The sequence below is a fragment of the Lithobates pipiens genome, unplaced genomic scaffold, assembly GCF_037356315.1.
Source record: "Lithobates pipiens isolate NorthernLeopardFrog02 unplaced genomic scaffold, aLitPip1_a1.2 Scaffold_1, whole genome shotgun sequence".
NCBI lineage: Eukaryota > Metazoa > Chordata > Amphibia > Anura > Ranidae > Lithobates > Lithobates pipiens.
Window position 1 is genome coordinate 123,522,952 of NW_027507685.1, and position 23,439 is coordinate 123,546,390.

The window sequence follows — 23,439 nt, forward strand, 5'->3', positions numbered from 1 at the left end:
CTTACTGGACACTTAAACACCCCTCCTATCCAGAAAAAAAATTCCAGCTTTCAGCGTTTATGCACTTTGAATGACAATTGCGCAGTCATACAACACTGTACCCAAATTAAATCTTTTTTTTATCATTTTGTTCCCCCAAATAGAGCTTTCTTTTGGTGATATTTGATCACCTGTGTGATTTTTTTTTTTTTTTTTTTTTTTTTTTTTTTTTTTTGTTATAAAATTATAAAACTGGTCATTTTTGTCCATTGATGTACGCTGATGAGTTGGCAGTGATGGGCACTTACACTAAGGCAGCACTTCTATGTGGCACTGATTGGCACCACTGGTGGGCATAGGTGCCACTTGTGGGCATCGATGGGTGGTAATTATGAAATTATGAGGCATATAATTGCCTCTTCTGTTTCGGGACCGATGTGCCTTTAAGGTGAGTCAGTGATCGGCTCTTTTTTTTTTTTTCCTTCTCCGCTGTCAGCGTGAGGAGGAAAAAAGATCACTGAGCTTTTTTGATCATGTGATCAGCTGATCACATGGCAAGGGGGCCGGCCCCTTACTCAGATCGGTGATCACCCGAGTCTCGGTGATCACCGCGCGCGCCCTACAGGGCGCGTGCACAGGGGAAGCTATCATATGACGGCCTCCCGGGAATTCACATCCACACTGTGGCCGAATGATGGCCACAGCGCGGATGTCAGGAGGTTAAAGCTGCAAAGCACATCAAAAGCACACATGTAGAAACGCAACTGGAATGCACCTGAACTGCGTTTCTGTGGCGTGCACCAACCCTTAAAGTGTTGCTAAACACAGTAATATGAAAATGGTTCCCACAGCTTTTAAATCTTCTTTTTACTTTAAAATACTGCCACTATATAGCCTTTTGACTGATCTGTATACCACGGTCAGGTGATAAACTGCAGGGTCTACCTGAGTGTTCAGGTAGGAGGAGATTTCCACTACAGCCCTTGTCCTCATGCTGTTATGGGAGGTGGGTCATCCATTAATCAAGATGTGACATCCCACACACTGTTCTTCCCTTCCTTTTTTATTTTTTTTAAAATTTTTAAAATTTATTTTTATTTTTTTGTTACTGGCCATGGAGGGAGGGAGGCACTGGGCTGTCATTTGGGATCTGTATACACACCCACGTGTGATGTGTCATACCATGTGACCTGAAAAGCTCAGCTCAACAAGGAAATGTTCTCTCCAGCAATAGAGGTCAAACTGAGCATGTGCAGCAGTACTACCCTCACTGTGTCTTATTAGGCCTTGCCAAGAAAGACCCTGCAGAAGGGGGGAAGATCTGTGCTTACAGGATCAAACAGCCTTTTTACACAATGCAGAGAATTAACCCCTTAAGTTCCACAGTGAGTAGAACAAGAATGCTATTCTGCATATACAGAAATATTTTACTGTTGTGGGTTTAGTAACACTTTAATGTGTGGCTCTCTGTGCTGGTGAGCTCTGAGTAAGGGAGCGAAACTGATGCGTAGCTGTACAGGAGTATTTGTATTACTCCATCAATGGGTTCACTGACTTTGTATGTATAAATATATATTAATTTTCACACTTTTTTTTTTTTTTTTTTTTTTTCACACAAATTCATGGACCTATTTTTATTTCAGATCCTGGAGAGCTCACAGACTTTACTGAACGTCCTGAAGAGAGAGTCCGGTAACCTGGGCAAAGCCACAGAAGTACAAGGAAGCTCAAACACATAACCACCAGTGCTAGTTTTTATATTGCATTTTGGATCGACTATTGAAACTTTTATATATTGGTCTGGGTTAATGATATAGTAAATTTTGAGTGTATTTTTTATATTTATAGCTAAAATCAAGGCTAAATAAATATTGTCTAAAATACTAGAGCCGTGTGTTATTTTAGTACACCCCCGTGTATTTCTTCCTGATCTGTTTAGTAATCCAAAAACTAGAAGAAAAACTTCTGTTTTCAACTCTTTATCGTTTTTTTAATAAAGACAACACTCAACAGAGTATCCGTTTCAAAAAAGTTCCAAAACTCATCTTGTAAAAAATGCAATCATATACATTACATATTTACATAACACCTTACCTTTAAGACTTAACATTCCTGAAATAGAAATTTCTACTCTTTTCCACTCCCTACATCCAACTCCTTTAAGCTATACCATGCCTACCTAAGGCCTGATTCACACCTGTGTATTTTGCAGATTTGCACTACAGTCCATTTAACATGGTTTCCTATGGAACACGTTCTGTAGTGCGAATATATGCAAAAAGCACTAAAAGTGCATGGGTGTGAATCCAGCCTTAAAGAATGAAATTCGATAATTGGATACGGACGCAAAAACAGTAAGGGGGATAGAGGAGGGGGGCGATGGAACTTAAAAGAAGAAGAAAAAAGAACTCGCCCATAAAATTCCCAATCCTATTCTCCCAGTGCTTCTATTATGACATTTTGAATTGATCATTTTATAAGGGGTGGTACAATTGAGAATTTGCCTTTCGTCTACTTCACCCAGTCCACCATATTGCTGTGTATTCCTCTTACCTTTTAAAACTTCAAATCTTATTTTAACCCAATTCTTAATATAATAACCCAAAGTGTATTACTAATTGTGACTATCTAGAATTAATAATATAACCCTCATCTCCTAATGCCTCAAAAAAATGCTTGTTCATCTTCCCTGGGGGGGGGAATGGTTTGTACCTGAAAGGGGCATTAATGGGCTGTTATATTGCCATAGCCTAGTTTTAAAAAGGGTATGTCCCGGAGACTATAAGATGTAAAGGAATTACTTGTGACTGTTTGTCTGTAAGTTTCTTCTATGTACCATGCCAGCCTTTCAATAAAAATTATTATTAAAAAAAAAAAAAAAAAGGGTATGTCCCTAAACTTCCCAGGTACCCACATTATTTGGCCTAAATATCTTCCACATCTTCTTCCAGTGGTACCCATTTTTTTTTTCTGGGAGGCACCATGGACCCAGTTGAACATCCTCTAACAACGCTGCCTCATGGTACCTCTCAAAATCTAGGAGGTATGAACCCCCCCCCGACTGTCGTCTTGTCAGAGATCCCTAAGAGATGCGTGCTCTCCTATCCTTCCATATGAATCTTCCGGCCAACCTCCCAAGGGTCTTAAAATAGGCCCTCTGGATGTTTATCGGAAGAGTCTGAAATGCATACAAAACCCTTGGCAATGTCACCATCTTAATCACTTATCCTGCCAAACCATGGCAATTTATTGACCGGGTATCCCCTCAGATCTTGCTTGATTTTATTTAGTAAAGGTAGGTAATTGTCCTGTTTATAAATGTTTCCAGAGTAGACAAAAGGATACCCAGGAGGACTTTAGGTTTCCAAGCAAATGGATACTGAGTTTTAAGATGTCTGCTGTTTGCTATAGAAGTGGAGACATTTAGTATCTCCGTCTTTTCTTTATTGAGCTTCAAGTTTGCAATTTCATATATAGCCATATCTTTCAAACGCTGACATTATAATTGGGAGCAATTGTCCTGGGTTGGAAACATACAGCAACACATCGTCCGCAAATGCAGAAACTGTGTTCTTGTCCGGCCAGCTCCATCCCCCTTCATTTTATGATTTTCCTGAATAATCGCCAGGAAGGGTTCCAGAGAGGACGAACATTGTACAATGCAAAGGGGCCCGAAAGAGGTTCCCATTAACTCGTATCTCTGCAGTTGGTTCGCAGAACATTGCCTCGATCCATCTGTACATTTGTGGGAATATGCCTGTGTATCTCAATGTTGTGAGCATATACTCCCAATCCAGTCTATCAAAAGCCTTTTTGGCATCTAATGATAGAAGTAACTGTGGTTTCTTTTCCTTTTTGGCTCCGTGGATCATGAGTAAAGTTCATATTACATTATCCCTCACCACTCTCCCTGGGACAAAGCCTGCCTGGTCCTTGTCTATCCACTCTGGCATAAGGGGTTTCAGCCTTTCTGCCAATATATTTGCATAAATCCTTATGTCTTCATTTATCAAAGATATCAGCCTATAACTGGCGCATACTGTTGGATCTTTCCCTTCTTGAGCTATGAGGGTAATATGGGCACGTAATGCCTCTGCGAATCTCCTCACCCTCTCCTATTGAGTTCACATATGACAAAGATTAGAACTTGTAGTATAATGAAGTAACCCATCAGGGCTGGGCTTTTATCTATTCTACAACTTTTAATTGCCTGTTCTATTTCATTTTTTGAAGTCTCCATATCCAGTTTGAGTCCTTCTAATAAAGCTGGGAATTTTACCTTTCCTAAGTATTGTTCTATTTTGTTTCTTCTACACTTTATATCCTCGGTTCTGTATATTATTTACTCTATATAGTATTCTTGCAGGACCTCTAACGTCTTTTGTGGAATATTTTAATTTGCCTTTTTTATCCTTCATTTTTACCATATAATTTAAGTTACTTCTGGGTTTAATTATTCCAGCTAATAATTTTCCTGGCTTATTCCCCATTTCATAGTATTTCTTTTATTAAATACCCATTTAGAATCCTGTTCTATCAAATCTCTCAAAGTTTCTCGCTTTCTTGTCAATATAAGCTATAGTTTGGTCTTCAAGTAATCTTTTGTGTGGCTGTTGTAGAGCCTGGATTTCCCCCAGAAGTGACTGTTTCTGGGCTTGCCATATATTTTCCTCTTAGCCCTCTCTACTGTCAGCCTCCCTCCCATATAGGCTTAAGGGGTTCCCAAAGTACAGTTTCTATCATTTTTCTTTAGAAAAAATAAATTTCTCTTTCTAGATCCCCCCCATTATCCTAGTGTTGTGTAAGAGGGATTAGTCTACTCTGCAAGACCAATGGTCAAAAATCGCACCCCTGGCCATTTTACCCCAAAAGAGGTTCAAAATTACCAACCCCCCCGGCCCTTTTATCCCAGAAATGGTCCAAAATCGCACCCCCGGCCCTTTTAGCCCAAAAATTGTTTAAAATGACCAAAAATCGCACCTCCATCCCTTTTGGCCCAAAAGCGATCCAAAATGACCAAAATCGCACCCCTGGCCCGTTTTTCAGAAATGCTACCACATTAGAATTGGAGCTAGGTGGCGGGAACTGATCGTATTTTTTCTTAAGTGTGGACTTGGGTTTGGGCATAGCCGTGGGGGGCTCTCTCCCACATTTGCATAATAGTTTTTCAATATCAACAGTCAATCAAGTCTGATTGTTTTCCTCTTATTAAGTTGCGTTGTTTCATTGGTGTTTTTATTATACATGTGTTAAGGTAAAAGTTTCTGTGTAAAAAGGTGAAGGTCCTTGACAAGATCATATCTATCAAAGTTCTCATTGGGACAAAACCCCAGACCCTTCATCAAAAGCTGTGTTTTGTAAATTGTGAGTGTATGTGATGATTGACTATATTCATCTTAGTATCTTTGTCATTATAGCCACCATCACACACACCTAAGTATTTATCTGTGCGTTTATCACTTTGTTCCCTTTCATTGTATTGAGAACCGAGTGATTTTGAAAAGAAGAATTTTGAAAAATTGGTGCACAAGGGGTAGATGAAGTGTCCCTTCGATCCACAGTGTGGCGTGTTTTAATGTGTTCATGTATGCATTCACCAGACCCATTTGTGGATTACCTGCCACAATAGAAATTGAGTCTTTTCTAGGATAGGTGAATATGTGCCCATCAGTACTGCCTTATCTGTGCCTATCAGTGTCCACCAATGAAGGAGAAAAATTACCTCTTTGCAAAATTTTATAACAAACCCTGAAACATGATTTTTTTTTTTTTTTCAAAATTTTCAATTTTTTTTGTTTAAGAAAATAAAAAGCCCGGCTGTGAAAATACCACCAAAAGAAAGCTCTATCTTTGTGAAAAAAAAAAAAAAAACATTTTTTATTTGGGTACAGTGTAGTTCACTTTGTCATCGGTGCTAAAATGCTGACCTCGTCTCTTGTGCAATTTCACGACAGGTTATGCATTGATTATCCAGGATCAGGCATTCCACGCACTGAATATTCACAGGAATGACTGCTGTGGGCTGGGAACCACCACACCCGGGATCGTCACCTACACACGCCATTTTTGAAAGTTTAGACCATTCAAATGTCTTACAGGCTTAGTCTTCTGTAGATATCCGTGGGTTTTATACCCTCATTAGCTTAATCACCACATGCTGTTCCATGCACACACTAACACTGTTGTCTGCCATCTTGATTAACTACTTGCCTGCTAGGCACTTCTACCCCCTTCCTGCCCAGGCCAATTTTCAGCTTTCAGCACTGTCACACTTCTCCCGTGTACAGATGATCGGACATTCCAACAACAAAACCATGGATATTTTTTTTTTCCAACGGATGTTGGCTCAAACTCCTCTTGCATACACATGGTTGCACAAATGTTTTCGGAAATTCCGAACATCAAGAACATGGTGACGTACAAGACAGAGCCAAGAAAAATTAAGTTCAATAGCCAGTGCGGCTCTTCTGCTCGATTCCGAGCATGTGTGGAATTTTGTGCGTCGGAATTGGGTACACACGCTCGGAATTTCTGACAAGTTTTGTTGTAGGAAAATTTGAGAACCAGCTCTCTCAAACATTTGTTTTCGGAAATTCTGACAGCAAATGTCCGATGGAGCATACACACGGTCGGAATTTCCGACAACAAGCTCACTTTAAACAGTTGTTGGAAATTCTGACCGTGTGTACACAGAATAAGAATGACAATTGCCCCCTCATGCCACACTGTACCCATTTTTAATTATTTTAGTTTTCTTTATAGTTTTTTTCATACAAACAGAACTTTCTTTTCGTGGTATTTAATCACCACTGGGTTTTTTATTTTTTGCCAAATAAACTAAAAAAAAAGAATTTAGAAAAAACTAAAAAGTTTTTCATAGTTTGTCCTAAAATTTTGCAAACAGGTAATTTTTCTCCTTCACTGATGTACGCTGATGTGGCTGCACTGAGGCGGCACCGGTGGGCACTGATTAGCGGCACTGTTGGGACTCCACTGAATCAGGACATTAATAATCAGTGCCTTAACCACTTTCAGACCGGACCAATTTGCTGGTCAAAGACCAGACCACTTTTTGCGATTAGGCACTGCGTCGCTTTAACTGACAATTGCGCGGTCGTGCGACGTGGCTCCCAAACAAAATTAACGTCCTTTTTTTCCCACAAATAGAGCTTTCTTTTGGTGGTATTTGATCACCCCTGCGGTTTTTATTTTTTGCGCTATAAACAAAAATAGAGCGATAATTTTGAAAAAAACGCATTATTTTTTACTTTTTGTAATAATAAATATCCCCCAAAAATATATAAAAAAACATTTTTTTCCCCTCAGTTTAGGCCGATACGTATTCTTCTACATATTTTTGGTAAAAAATATCGCAATAAGCGATTATTGATTGGTTTGCGCAAAAGTTATAGCGTTTACAAAATAGGGATAGTTTTATAGCATTTTTATTAATAATTTATTTATTTATTTATTTTACTAGTAATGGCGGCGATCTGCGATTTTTATTGTGACTGCGACATTGTGGGGGACCCATCGGACATTTTTGACACATTTTTGGGACCATTGTCATTTATACAGTAATCACTGCTATATAAATGCAGTGATTCCTGTGTAAATGACACTGGCAGTGAAAGGGTTAACCAGTGGGTGGCAGTGTAGGGGTTAAGTGTTCCTAGGGGTGTGTTACTAACTGTGGGGGGGTTGGGCTTTCATTTAGTGTACACTGATCTCTGCTCCAATCACATGGAGCAGAGATCAGCGTCACTAGTTGCTAGGCAGAATGGAAAAATGTTGTTTATACAGCATTTCCTCCATTCGGCCGCTCCGTGAGACGATCGCGGGGATGCCTGCGGCGATCGAGTCCGCGGGTCCCGCGACCGGACTCACGGGGGTCCCGACCAGCGCGGGAGTGCGCCGCCGGCGGCAACGAATATTGGACGTACATGTACGCCAATATGCCTGCCCGTGCCATTCTGTCGACGTACATCGTCGTGCGCTGGTCGGGAAGTGGTTAATTATCAGTGTAGATGTCCCTTTCACACAAGCTGGTTATTGGCTCTCTTCTTCTCTCCTCATGCTGTTAGCGTAAGGAAAGGAATGCCGATAACCGCCTTGTGTTTACATCATGATCAGCTGTGATTGGACACAGCTGATAACGTGGTAAAGAGCCGGTGATTAACTCTTTACCCCGATCTGTGATCAGCTGTGTCCCGAGGACAAAGTGATCACAGAACACGCCACCTGTGCGCACTGTGCTAAACAGGTCTATGGTCATGGTCAGCCAGCAGCAGAGACCTGTCCCTAAAGATTCCTTCAGGGGGATGCCTGTTGCGGAGGGGGGCGAAGCCAGGGTGGGGTCTCAACCCTTGTATCCTGTTCGAAGTGTCAATATATCTGCTTTGGTAAGCGCTCAGTTTGTGCCCTTTAAATCTGCCATGGGGTGCTAACGCTCCTATGCTTTCATCACCTAGCAGTGCAGCGTGTGACACTTTAAATTGTGTGCTGCAGCAATGAATGGGAATCACTAGCCATTTAAATTTGGCACAATATTTTTTCCTCAGTCTAATGCAAGTCTGCCTCTACCTACTGCACCCACACAGCCTTGTCACTGAACACGTGCAAACCATTTGCCATCTTCGGGCATGCTTTCTCATGGCCGGCACCAAAAATCCAGGACAAGCTCCAAAGTACAGCATAGTGAATCTTGGGTCCCTACCTGGGTGCAGCAGCCTACAATGCCTAGCACAGAATGCTTAACCATTGGCCACAGCAGCAGAGGTCACAAGTATCCCCCTGGGGACACATACACTGAACATGCAGATCACAAGCAGGGGGAAAGGGGCCAGATGGCCTCACTAGCTCAGACTCTGCACTTGGCTAAGTCTTTTTCTTTTCATTAACCACTTAAACACCGGACCACTTGGCTGGTCAAAGACCAGAGCACTTTTTGCGATTCAGCACTGCGCCGCTTTAACTGACAATTGTGCGGTCGCACGACGTTACTCCCAAACAAAATTGCCATCCTTTTTTCCCCACAAATAGAGCTTTCTTTTGGTGGTATTTGATCACCTCTGCGGTTTTTATTTTTTGTGCTATAAACAAAAAAAGTGACAATTTTGAAAAAAACGCATTATTTTTTATTTCCTGCTATAAATATCCCCCAAAAATATATAAAAAAATGTTTTCCTCAGTTTAGGCCGATACATATTCTTCTACATATTTTTGTAAAAAAATTGCAATAAGCATTTATTGATTGGTTTGCGCAAAAGTTATAGCGTCTACAAAATAGGGGATAGTTTTATGCCATTTTTATTATCTTTTTTTTTTACTAGTAATGGCAGTGATCGGTGATTTTTATTGGGACTGCGACAATATGGCAGACACATCGGACACTTTTGGCGTGATTTTGGGACCATTCACATTTATACAGCGATCAGTCCAATTAAAAATGCATTGATTACTGTGTAAATGTGACTGGCAGTGAAGGGGTTAACCACTAGGTGGCGCTGTAGGGGTTAAGTGTGTCCTAGGGAGTGATTCTAACTGTGGGAGGAGGGGCTGTGTGTGACACGACACTGGTCACCGTTCCTGATCACAGGGAGCTGTGATCAGTGTCATTAGGCAGAACGGGGAAATTCTAGTTTACATTAGCATTTCCCCGTTCTTCCTCTCCGTGAGATGATTATCCCCGCGGATATCGAGTCCGTGGGACCTGCGATCACGCTCACATAGGTCCAAACAAAAGAACTCGTTGCTCCAGGTGAGAAAGGAAGCCTAATGATATCACGGGAGCCTGCCTCGGCTCACCTCTGCATATGATCAACACTGAAGAAATGGCTGCACTCCAAGATCCATCAAAATTTTTGTTTAATAAAGAACATCCCGAGTGTTACAGACAGTACAAATGGTAGACGCATTTCACACACTAACAGGTGCGCTTATTCATTAATACCTCTTAACCACCTTCAGACCGGACCATTTTGCTGGTAAATGACCAGAGGTCTTTTTACACTTTGGCACTGCGCTGCTTTAACTGGTAATTGCGCGGTCAATCTTGTACCCAAACAAAATTTGCGTCCTTTTCTTCCCACAAATAGAGCTTTCTTTTGATGGTATTTGATTGCCTCTGCGATTTTTATTTTTTGCGATATAAACGTAAAAAGACCGCAAATTTTGAAAAAAAATGATATTTTCTACTTTTTGTTATTAGAAAAATCCAATAAACTCAATTTTAGTCATACATTTAGGCCAAAATGTATTCAGCCACATGTCTTTGGTAAAAAAAAAGTCAATAATTGTATATTTATTGGTTTGCGCAAAAGTTGTCACATCTACAAACTAAGGTACGTTTTCTGGAATTTACGCAGCTTTTAGTTTACGACTGCCTATCTCATTTCTTGAGGTGCTAAATTGGCAGGGCAGTACAAAACCCCCCCAAATGACCCCATTTTGGAAAGTAGACCCCCTAAGGAAATTGATAAGAGGCATGTTGAGCCCATTGAATATTTTATTTTTTTGCCTCAAGCGATTGAATAATGACAAAAAAAAAAATTTTTTTTTTTTTTACACAAAGTTGTCACTAAATGATATATTGCTCACACATGCTATGGGCATATGTGAAATGACACCCCAAAATAAATTCTGCTGCTTCTCCTGAGTACGGGGATACCACATATGTGGGACTTTTTGGGAGCCTAGCCGCGTACGGGGCCCCGAAAACCAAGCACCGCCTTCAGGCTTTCTAAGGGCGTAAATTTTTGAGTTCACTTCTCACTACCTATTACAGTTTTGAAGGCCATAAAATGCCAAGATGGCACAAAACCCCCACAAATGACCCCATTTTAGAAAGTAGACACCCCAAGCTATTTGCTGAGAGGCATGTTGAGTTCATGGAATATTTTATATTTTGCCACAAGTTGCAGGAAAATTACAAACTTTTTTTTTTTTTTCACAAAGTTGTCACTAAATGATATATTGCTCATGCATGCCATGGGCATATGTGAAATGACACCCCAAAATAAATTCTGCTGCTTCTCCTGAGTACGGGGATACCACATATGTGGGACTTTTTGGGAGCCTAGCCGCGTACGGGGCCCCGAAAACCAAGCACCGCCTTCAGGCTTTCTAAGGGCGTAAATTTTTGAGTTCACTTCCCACTACCTATTACAGTTTTGAAGGCCATAAAATGCCAAGATGGCACAAAACCCCCACAAATGACCCCATTTTAGAAAGTAGACACCCCAAGCTATTTGCTGAGAGGCATGTTGAGTCCATGGAATATTTTATATTTTGCCACAAGTTGCGGGAAAATTACAAACTTTTTTTTTTTTTTTCACAAAGTTGTCACTAAATGATATATTGCTCACGCATGCCATGGGCATATGTGAAATAACACCCCAAAATAAATTCTGCTGCTTCTCCTGAGTACGGGGATACCACATATGTGGGACTTTTTGGGAGCCTAGCCGCGTACGGGGCCCCGAAAACCAAGCACCGCCTTCAGGCTTTCTAAGGGCGTTACAGTTTTGAAGGCCATAAAATGCCAAGATGGCACAAACCCCCCCCCAAATGACCCCATTTTGGAAAGTAGACACCCCTAAATTTAGGGGTACACTAGTGAGACTAGGTAATAAATGGCGGGTGCCCTGAAACTATAAAAAAATAACTAACCAACCAGCGTCACCTGTAACAGTTATATGGTGATCACTGGTGAAAGGGTTAACTAGGGGGCAATCAGGGGGCTTTATGCGGTAGTATATGGGGGTCCCTGGCGCTATAAAAAGCTGCGGCGAACCTAAATACCTACCTGCCTAACTAGCGTCACCTGTGACACTAATACGGCGATCAGAAAAATGATCGCTTATTAGGCTGGGTTCACACTGGAGCGATGCGGAAACGCCACGAATCCGCGGCGGGTTCCCGCATCGCATGCCTCCTGGCGGCAGTTCACACTGCCCTATGCGAACTGCTGGGAGTGTCAGTGAAATGTTACTGACACCCCCAGATCAGTTCGCATATCGCAGTGCGATCTGCAAACTCGGATCGCATGGTGTGAACACCCATGCGATCCGATTCTGCTGCGGGCCAAAAAAAGGGTCCCGTGCGAATTTGCGGCGGGTGCGGCGAATGGCTGAACTCGAATCGCACAGAGATCGGATGTGATTTGCACTGCAGTGCGGTGCGAATCACATTCGTTCTCATAAACCGCTGCAATGTGAACCCAGCCTTAGTGACACTGGCGACGGGGGGTGATCACGGGGTTAAACCTTTATTGGGGGGGTTAGGGGGGTACATTAGAACTAAAGGGGGCTAACCCTAACTGCCCTAACAGTTATTACAGTCACAAATGACACCAATGCAAAAAAAAAAAAAAAAAAAAATGACATTGGTGTCACTGTGACTTGGGGGCAGGGGTAATTGGGGGGGTGATCGGGGGGGTGTGAGTGTGCCTGGCATGTTCTACTGTGTGTGTAGAGTGTTGGTGCAACTCACCGATCCGCTCTCCTCCGTGTCAGAACGAAAAATACCGACACGGAGGAGAGAATACATCACTTCCTCTCCTGTGTTTACATTACAGGAGAGGAAGTGATGTCACGGGGGATTTCTATTCGTCGGGAGCGATCGCGAGGGGGTGGCCATGAATGAATGGCCGCCCCCTCGTCCCGGATCGCTCCCGGACGAAAACCGACCGCCGCAGGCACCGGGCGGGGGCCCGATCGGGCCCCCGACCCGCGGGAAGGCAGGGACGTACAGGTACGCCCATATGCCTGCCCGTGCCATGCTGTCGACGTACATCGTCGTGCGGCGGTCGGCAACTGGTTAAAGGGCAAAGTGCAGGTATGTGATTCTGCCTGTATGCGCCCTTCTACTGCTGTATATCTGTGAAGCGGTCAAACTCTTCTACTATCACAAGGGGGCTAATAAGCACCCTATATGATAGCATGGGAAGTAACAGGTTCTCGTAAGGCTTAATGTACATGGGACTTTTTACAACCTCTCCTGAACGATTTATCGCGTTTAGAAGCATTTGACGCTTCAAATGCCTCAAAACTCAGCATCTGAACTAATTTTCTTTCCAAAAAAGGCCTCTAAACTCAACTGCCTACAAACGTCTATAAACGACCCTGTGTACATGTACTGATAACAGAGGAGGGTTCAGGAGCAGTTGAAAAAAATGCCCAACTGTTCCTAAATGTCTGTTTACCAGCAACAGTTCCCTTATAGGGAAATCATGGGTCTATTAGACCCCAGTGCCCTCCACTGCAAGTAATCACAGATGGAACATGATTATCTGCCCGGGCACTGCAGCCAGGATATTACAGGTCTGAACCCAGAAGTAAACCTCTGCTCTGTGTCCCGCCATGTACTCCACGAAACGTATTTCACGGGTAGGACAAAAATCCAGTTTTCAGTCGCCTGATTCTCAATACAACTGCTTTCAAGATATATTTTCTTAGGCTGGTATTTCAACACCCTATCTCAATCAGTGGGAACTGGCCAGACACATGTTTTTACACATAATAATATATCCAAACCACCAAAAAATATTTTTGTCTGATCTGGCCAAAAAGTATGCTGATTTGATCAGCAGAGCTGTTAACTTTTAGTAATGTTCAATGTGGTTCGCCTACATTTACCATGCATATGAGGATCATGGAGAAAAATTATACAGTTTATTTAAAATGCACATAAATAAACATGTAAAATTCATTTTAAGGCAGACTATTTTGTATTTTCATTAACCACACATTGCCCATTTTTTATTACATATTTTATTTTGTTTTATTTTTTAATCTGACATGCCGGCTGTTCATTTAGCATTTTTCATATATGGATTTGCAGATCTAATCCCTAGCAAGTGTGTCAGTCTATACCTATTGCAGGTCAGTTATTGAAGGTATTGGCAAGGTGGGAGGCAGTGGGGACTGGTGTGGTTTTTTTGGAGGAGGGGGTGGCAAACAATCCACCCGACGCCAACACCCACCCCCTCCTTCTGGTCAATCTGGGTACGGGGTGTTGCCCCTGCCCAGAACGCTACCTGCGAGATGGGGTAACCCCCCCTGGTCCTTCAGTAGTTGGGGCACCGCACTTAATCCATTTCACGGGCAGCGGCGGCTTCTCTCCGGGCTGTGGGTGGCTGCTTCCTCGCTTCCCCTGCGTCTCCTTCCTCCTTCTCCTGGCAGTCATATCCGTTCAGATCTCCTTTTGGCCAATTGGTTGACGGTTCTCAGGACCCACTTCCCGATTGTTCGGGAGGAGAATCGGTGTGACAATAGCGAATATTCTTTCGCTATTGTCACACAACTGGGTAGGCTTCAGGCGCAGCCTCTAGCTCTGATCACTTGCCTCCAATAAAAAAAAACCCTGATTAGAATCTATGCGTCCAGGGCCCTGCATGTAGATCAGGGGGCTGGATGCAAAAATAGGGGGTACAGCGCCCGTGCGCCTTCTATGGACGAGCCGCCACTGAGGAGGGTCAACAATAGCAGATACTTCTTTCATGACAAGTTTCAGCCCGTGGAGACCTGCACTGAGAGTAGATCAGCAAATCACATCTATTGTGCTGTATTACTAAACAGGAGACAGCTCCTTTATTTTTAATGAGCAAATATGGCTGCTCCCATATACACACTCATTATCGCAAACTATACTATACATGGTAACATTATTTACATTAAGCTCATCAAATTCATAACTTCCAAAGCCTGTATATTCCTTTTAAAGAACCTAATATAATGAACATGTCCAATATATGACCTATTGGTGCTGCCCAAAGGCCACCAATCAGACTTAAGCCTTTGCTGGAAAGTGACGTCAGTTTTAATATGGTTGCTGGCAGTAGGACAACCAAAGCTTTTACTTATAGAAGGTAGGCACTATAGTGGTGATATTAGTTGAGTTGAGTGGCATCTTGATATAGTGCGGTCATTTTTCCCAAAGGATCCCGAAACGCTTGGCGGAGTCCCTGGAATACCCAGGGACTAGGAGGAGACAGAATCAGGTGGAAGCAACATGATAGATGGAACAAGAGATTAAACGCAGAGACGTATTAAGATCCCAATCATTAACACAACAATGGCTGCAATAAGCACCAGAGATCTCCGCACTATTAGCTCCCTTTTGGACAAAGTCTTCTGATGTGGTCTTTCAGATTGTATTTGCTCATTTTCTATGTTCTCAGGTGTTTCGGCAGTTTCCATATCTTTGAATATTCCCGTCTTCGACTCCTCTCGGACATCTGTAAATTAAAAATTAGCTGTAATAAATACCAGGCTTTATTGCACCTTTTTTTTTCATGTATATTTATTTTATAAAGCGTCTGCAATTATTACCCCTATGAGTTTGTTTTTACTTTGGGTACTTCTCATTTCCAGTTCTGGTGACAACTGTAAACGTGACAATGGTCTCAAAAATAGAGACGGAATCTCCCAGCAGGTACACAGACAGCAATAAAAACCTGACAGGGATTTTAACCTTTTCACAGTTTACATACACAAATGAGCCCCCTTTGTACACTTATTCTGTTCTGTATGTAGAGGCCACAACCCGTTGCAGGGCGGCTTTGACTTAATGGGCTTACCGGTTACCTTCTCCTGGCCTGCTCCTCCGCGTCTAGGGGTTCCCAGGGTTGATACCCAACAACTTGTACACTGACAGGAATGAAGTCCTTTCAAAAGGGTTTATTTTGCAGTAGAACTTTCACAAACACAGTCTCTTAGGGAACAGAGGGCACAGGTGAAGAACTCAGGCACCTTGAACTACAGGTTTAGCAAAGTCTCTATTTCCACCCAGAGAGTAGCCACTCGCAGCTGGGTACTTCAAGGCTGAACAGATCTCTAGCCAGAGATCATGGCAGTCAGCACGTTGACTCAAAACTTGAACAATCAACTGAGGGTATACAGGAACCTTTTTCCAATCGTACCTGGAACGTTTCCCGCTTCCTTTATGGTACTGGAAAATTGTGAATTCATCAACGTCCTTCCCCACTCAGTAACAAGGCACTTCTCAGGATGCCACTTGCCGGCCCTCCTCCGAAGAGTCCTCCCCCGGTCACTTCCACAAACTGTGGTGTCCCTCCAAGCCAAGAGCACACCCGGACACTTTGAATCCTCCCTCAGTTACTGCGCCTCAGACCAGCAGGTTCCGAGACTCAGGAACAGACGGATCCCTACCCCAGACCAGACAGGTCTATCAGGGGCCACTAACAGGAACATGTTGCTGGATGACGAACACCCCATGACCGGGACCCCTAACGGGGCTACCCCAGTCCTGGAACCAGAACAGACCACATGGGTCTCACAAACAACTCCGGAACCCTGAACACATGACCCACACCTGTTTAAGTACCCCCTCCCAGACTCCTCACTGGACCCCGGCACTCCCGCTGATTGGCTCCAAGAGGGCCGATACCAAAACATCCAACCAGACTTGGTTCTGGCCTCTCATGTGCACCTCACCATTCACACGACCAGGCAGAACTTTTAAACACAGCCTGGCCAGACTGGTGTTAGGCCTACCTACAATAATTAACCCTCAAGACCTTTATTGTCCTGAGGCCAAAAACTAAATTTACAATGCGTGTGATATTTGATCCCAAATGTCATCCACTACACATCCCCCCAGCCATTTAGACAATGTCCCCATCGTCTGGATAACAACTGGGGTAAAAATCCTACTCAATGACAAAAAAACTAACAGCGCCAGAGTTCTTGGTTTTGGTGTTGGGGAAGGGAAAGAAAGGGAAACATGTTCAAACATTTAACACTTATTACAATGTCACATCAATGCTGTATGCACACCACCCAACTAGCTATCTAAACCCACCCGGACTCCTCCGATGACCTTGATAGCTGATCTCAATGTATCCTGAAAAAGAAAACATAATGCAAAAAGGCAACACTGTGCACTATACATTCTAGAGTTTGAAGGGCAAAATTCTGGCGTGTATACAACGGAATATCCTCCTTCAACAGCATATGAAATATCTTCTCTAACACATTCTAATCATCAGTGAAAGGAAAAGTCTCTGCGCACTATCACTATTTTCCTGCCAACTCACGCCACCTAGTGGTCAGAGCCACTTTAACTGCAAGTCCTTTAACAAGGCCTGAAGAACTTAACATGTATTCTGTTATAGAACCACCTGTCTAACTACCCTAGAGTCTTTGTGGATTGCAGTAATACTGAAAAATGTAAAGACACAAGGAACTCTTCTCCTTTTCTTTCTGCAACTTCTCAAAACTTGACTCCAGAAAACAGCTCACCAGAACCTTGGGTCAGGTAGAGTCAAATCTTTACCTTGAGCATCCACTGTAGTGATGAAATAAATGGCACTTTCTTTATCCGGTCGGCAAATTACGATTTTGTCACTGTAGATGTGTCGACCATAGCTCCAGTGTAACAAACACCCTTGAAATATGTCATAAAGCTCCGGTGAAAAGGCCCTTTTCCAAAGCGGCTTTGGCACCTTGAGCTAGTTCCAAACATCATCTTCATACCAAGCCTCACGATTTTCCTCAATCACAGTCATAACATCCCTGGGGACATAGGGAAACTTCAAACCAAACTCGGCAGCCACCCTTTTGTGTAACAGTCTCTGTGACCTTGCAAGTTTTGGCAGCCCACGAGCATTTCCCTCTCCAGGTGGTATGCAGGAGTTTGGGGACCGCTGCACCAGTACGGCAGAGCCCCTTTTTAGTGTGGACAATTTCACAGGCTTTGGAAGAGTCACACTCACCGTAACAGGACCCGCCACGTTCAACACTCTATTCCCGGAGGTCAACTCCAACCAGTCCGTAACATTTGCACAAGTGGAGGCCACATCATCTCCCCCTGCCCACAACAACTCCTCCAACAGTACCCCAAGAATGTCCCCATCTTCTAAATCTGACAGTGTCTCTAGCTCTGAATCTCTGCACTAGAGATGGATGAACTTCCGACGGGACGTTTCGCAAACACGAACGCGGCCGAAAGTTTGCGAACCGCAAAGTTTGCGGCGGGCCCCATTAACTTCAATGGCAGGCAAACTTTAAAAAGTTCATATTTCTAGGTCATATTTCCAGCCACAAAATAATAACTAGTTGTGCACACATAGTCCCACCACATGGCCACTGACATAACACATGTATGGAGTGAATCTGGGATCGACAACTACAAGCATTCTTTTTATATATGTGAAATTTTGACAATTCAGGACTCAGGAGCGCATGAAGGCAATGGAGGAGAGGAAAGGTCAGGGTAGGCTATGAAGAGGGTGCAGGAGATGATCACCAGCACCGTGATATAGAGCACTGACACCAGCACCGTGATAGAGTGCACTGACACCAGCACCGTTATGTAGAGCACTGACACCAGCACCGTGATAGAGTGCACTGATACCAGCACCGATATGTAGAGCACTGACACCAGCACCGTGATAGAGTGCACTGATACCAGCACCGTGATATAGAGCGCACTGACACCAGCACCAAGATAGAGAACACTGACACCACACCAGCACCGTGATAGAGAGCACTGACACCAGCACCGTGATAGAGAGCACTGAGACCACACCAGCACCGTGATAGAGAGCACTGACACCAGCACAGAGATAGAGAGCACTGACACCAGCACAGAGATAGAGAGCACTGACACCACACCAGCACCGTGATAGAGAGCACTGACACCAGCACCGTGATAGAGAGCACTGAGACCACACCAGCACCTAGATAGAGAGCACTGAAACAACACCAGCACCGTGATAGAGAGCACTGACACCATCACCGTGAAAGAGAGCACTAAGACCAGCACTGTGATAGAGTGCACTGACACCAGCACCGTGATATAGGGCACTAACACCAGCACCGTGATAGAGAGCACTGACACCAGCACCATGATAGAGAGCACTGAGACCACACCAGCACCGTGATATAGAGCACTGACACCAGCACCGTGATATAGAGCACTGACATCAGCACCGAGATAGAGAGCACTGACATCAGCACCGAGATAGAGAGCACTGACACCAGCACCGAGATAGAGAGCACTGACAGCAGCACTGATACCAGAAACTCGCTGCTGGGCCCCAAAAATATGACACCGCTCAACCTCTTCAAACAGGAGGGTACGGGCATATAGTACGGTGTGCTTTTTTTGTACAAGGAAGTGAGCCAAATGTAGAAAAAAGGTCTGTGTGCTCGATTAAATAAATCGTTTATAGAGATATACATGGTCTACTGGTCACATGTGTTGAATTCCTCCGAGATCCATGTCTCATTCATTTTTAGAAATGTGAGGTAGTCAACACTGTCGTGAGCTAGGCGAGTGCGCTTATCGGTCACGATCCCCCCTGCTGCGCTGAACGTCCTTTCGGACAGGACACTGGATGAGGGGAAAGCCAACAGTTCCATTGCAAATTGGGCAAGCTCTGGCCAGAGGTCAAGCCTGCCCACCCAATAGTCCAGCGGTTCATCACTCCTCAGAGCGTCCACATCGGCCGTTAACCCAATGTAGTCGGACACCTATCGGTCTAGGCCAGTGATGGCGAACCTTGGCACCTCAGATGTTTTGGAACTACATTTCCCATGATTCTCATGCACTCTGCAGTGTAGTTGAGCATCATGGGAAATGTAGTTCCAAAACATCTGGGGTGCCAAGGTTCGCCATCACTGGTCTAGGCGTTCCCTGATGCTGGATCCGGATGACACCTGTAGATGGGTCGGCTGAAAGAATGACCTCATATCAGAAGTCACCAACACATCTTCAAACCGCCCACTTCTTGCAGGCGCTGTTGGATTGGTACCCGCAACTCTTTCTCTGGGAGTGGGAATTGCTCCTCTGCCAGCACACGCAAAAGCAGAATGCAGCATTTCTCGAAACAAAGGCCTGGAAGTGCTCCATTCTAACAGCCCTCTGTGACGGTGGTAACATTTCCACCATTTTGTGTTTGTACCGGGGGTCTAAGTACATTGCCACCCAGTACTGGTCCTTGACCCTTATGCTTTTTATACGAGGGTCCCTGTTAAAACACTGGAGCATGAAGGCCCCCATTTGCACTAAACTGGAAGCGGTGTGGTGGCCAGGCTCTTGCTCATCATCCAGGATAATGTCGTCCTCATCGTTCTCTCCCCATCCACGCACAACAGGGATCCCGGAAAGGTTTAAAGCATGCTCTTCTTGCTCCTCCTCACCCGCCCCAGCACCATCCTCCTCTGACTCCTCTTCAGACTCCTGTTGACTTGTCTCAGATAGAGTAGCCCCCCCTGGGAATTCATCCAGCATTGCGACTTCCTCATCTTCCCGCTCCTGCTCCTCCACGGCTTGATCAATGACACGACGCAATGCACGCTCCATAAAGAAGGCATAAGGTACCATGTCACTGATGGCGCCATGGCTGCGACTGACCAGTTTGGTGATCTCATCAAATGGCTGTAGAAGTCTGCATGCATCGCGCATGAGCAGCCACTGGTTCCGTTGTTCCATTGCTCCCACTGGGCTCAGTGATGGCAGCTCATGTGCTTTCTTTTTTTTTTTTTTTTTTTTTATATTCTTTATTTATCTTTTTAGTACATTATTCAGATATGTTTTTACAATTCTTGCGGATGAGAATATTTTTTAATTTATTTCACAAACCGTAGGCTACTTCCGCCTCTCCTTTTAAGAAATACATTTAAAACCCCTCAACCCCCCTCCTCCCCCCTTGGGCACAGAAAAAAGAGAAAAAAAAAAAAAAAAGAAGGAGGAGAAGTGCCCCCCCCCTCTCCTCCTATACCCTTCGTCCCCCTCCTTGTCACCTTCTCCTATTTAATCAGACATGGTAATTCCCACTCTCTAAGAATGTCAGCCATTTTTGCCACTTTCCTTGAATTTCATTTTCTATCTCCTGGGTTTTATTGATCCCATCTTCGATCCGCCTAATCTGCTCCACCCTCTTAACCCACTCCAGAATTGTCGGCTCCTGCGGGTCTCCCCAATGATTCGGTATTAAGGCTTTGGCTGCATTCAAGAGATAAGGGACAAGTGTAGCTTTGTACTGCCTTACTCCCATGTCTGTATCGTGGAACAGGCAAGCCCATGGACATGTCCTAATCCTCCTTCCGGTTATCAGAAAAATATTTTGAATTATTTTATCCCAGAAAGATCTTATTTTCGAGCACTCCCACCATATATGTTTAAACGATCCTTGTTCCTTACATTCCCTCCAGCACATCGCTTCCTCACCAGTTCCTAGCTTCTGCATTCTAGTGGGTGTCATATACCATCTTGCTATTAATTTATATGCCATTTCATGGGTTCGTGCGTCTTTCGCTAGTGCGTATGTCATTTTCAATATTTTCCTTCTGTGTTCGTCATTTCTAAGTGTCCCTAATTCCCCTTCCCATTTCCTTACATATTCCGGTAACTCCCCCTCACCCTCACCTCGTAATATTTTATATAATTTGGAAACCCTTTTCACTATACAGTGTGCATCTTTAAATAATTTTTCTAGTGGCCTTAACTCCTTCAATCCTCGTAGAGGCTGTGGGAGCCCTTGTGTAAAATGTACTATTTGGGTATATCTCCATCTATCTAATGTTCTATGTCCCCATACTTGTGTGATTTCCCTAAACGTTACAATACTATTCCCTTTAATCACCTCTCCTAATGTGATTTCTGCTTTCTGTGCCCATCTACTATAATACAACCGCTCATGTGCTTTCTTAAGGCGGTCGTCCCTAGGTGAGTGTTGGGCTTACCGCGGCTTATGCCTTGACTGCAAAGATTGCGGATGGCAACACTATTGTCATTAGCGGACACGTTAAAAAAAGCCCACACTGCGGAGCCATGTGGCGGCGTCCTGGGAGCGCCAGATGTGACCGTACATGGTTGATGCCTTGCTCCTGATACATTTGCATTCTGCTTTGTCCCTCCTGTGCAATCTAAGTTCTTCCTGCTTCTCCTCCCTATCTGCTGGTCCATATCTCCCTCTGAACTCCCCTCCTCTTCCTCTCTTGTTGGCACCCACGTGGCATCACTAGACACGCCATCATCTACGTCACCTTCCCCACCACTATAATTAGAGATCTCGGAGTAGGCAGCAACAGCGGGGACAAACCTCTTCCTTGGGCTGATCTGGGTACTATCGTCAGACTGCTGAGCGTTGTTGCTACCTCCTCTTCCTGATCCAATGCCAAGAGTGGCTGCGCATTGGAAATGTCTTGATATGGATCAGAAAATAATTCCTGTGACTCAAGCGGAAGGTATATGGTGGTGGTGGTGTTGGTGGTAGTGTCTTTGGGGGTGCACATAGCAGAGAGTGAAGAAGAGGGTGCAGTTCGAGAGGATGAGGAGGGTGCAGAAGAGTAAGGCTGAGTGAGCCACTCAACCAAGTCTGGTGCATCCTTTGACGTAATCGCACGCACCTTCTGCAATATGCCACTTTGGCTCAAGTCTGTTGCTCCTGCCCTACCCCTACCACCCCTGCAGAAGGGCCTGCCTCTTCCTCTGCCTGTCATTTTTAAAATGACACTGTGGCAAAAGTCTCTAGAGAAGTGAAGTATGTATGTGCAAGAATGTATATAACACCCCGCTTCAATCTGTTGTTTTTGGGGGCCACTGGTCTATCACACCAGTTATAATACTTTTTTTTATTGCGTTTGTCACTCTATGTAGTATCGCTGCAGAACCGCTCAGCAGTCACAATGCTGCACAGTGGAAATGCACTATACTATGCTTTCTATATGTGCAAGCATTTTATATGTGTATTACACACCTATATACTGCACACCAAATAGTACACCTATACCAGTCCTTACAAGGACCTTTGTGGACCTAGTAGCTAGTGATTTGCAGACTGTACCTCAGTCCCTACACTGATAAAGGACTGCTGCAGAATAGGGCAGTAATCTGCAGCAGTGCACCAGCACCCTATATATTGTACACCTATACCAGTCCTTACAAGGACCTTTGTGGACCTAGCAGCTAGTGATTTGCAGACTGTACCTCAGTCCCTACACTGATAAAGGACTTCTGAAGAATAGGGCAGTAATCTGCAGCAGTGCACCAGCACCCTATATATTGCACACCTATACCAGTCCTTACAAGGACCTCTGTGGACCTAGTAGCTAGTGATTTGCAGACTGTACCTCAGTCCCTACACTGATAAAGGACTCATGCAGAATAGGGCAGCAGTCAAGTATAATATTCTTTCTATATTTGGAAGAAAGTATATTATACGTGTACAACCCTATATACTGTACACCTATACCAGTCCTTAACCACTTACAGACCGGACCATTTTGCTGGTCAAAGACCAGACCACTTTTTGCGATTCGGCACTGCGTCGCTTTAACTGACAATTGCACGGTCATGCGACGTGGCTCCCAAACAAAATTGACGTCCTTTTTTTTCCCACAAATAGAGCTTTCTTTTGGTGGTATTTGATCACCCCTGCGGTTTTAATTTTTTGCGCTGTAACCAAAAATAGAGCGACAAATTTGAAAA

General features: G+C 44.0%; 2 protein-coding genes across 5 annotated transcripts in view; one reads left to right on the forward strand and one right to left on the reverse strand.

Annotated features, from left to right (window-relative positions):
• The window catches only part of SSNA1 (SS nuclear autoantigen 1), a 41,207-nt gene extending 39,342 nt beyond the window's left edge, over positions 1–1,865 (forward strand). The window contains exon 3 of the mRNA XM_077475802.1: positions 1,623–1,865. Coding sequence (XP_077331928.1) covers positions 1,623–1,718 — 96 coding nt within the window. The 3' untranslated portion in view covers positions 1,719–1,865. The remainder of the gene's footprint in view (positions 1–1,622) is intronic.
• An 11,868-nt stretch (positions 1,866–13,733) lies between these two features.
• The window catches only part of LOC143974432 (multidrug and toxin extrusion protein 1-like), a 167,902-nt gene continuing 158,196 nt past the window's right edge, over positions 13,734–23,439 (reverse strand). For 2 of the 4 annotated variants that reach the window (XM_077475815.1, XM_077475832.1), the window contains 2 exons: positions 16,804–16,845; positions 13,734–15,217 (listed from right to left, as the gene is read on the reverse strand). In XM_077475815.1, the coding sequence (XP_077331941.1) occupies positions 15,012–15,217; positions 16,804–16,845 (248 nt within the window). In that variant the 3' untranslated portion in view covers positions 13,734–15,011. The remainder of the gene's footprint in view (positions 15,218–16,803; positions 16,846–23,439) is intronic. The other 2 variants (XM_077475843.1, XM_077475824.1) reach the window with 1 other exon arrangement.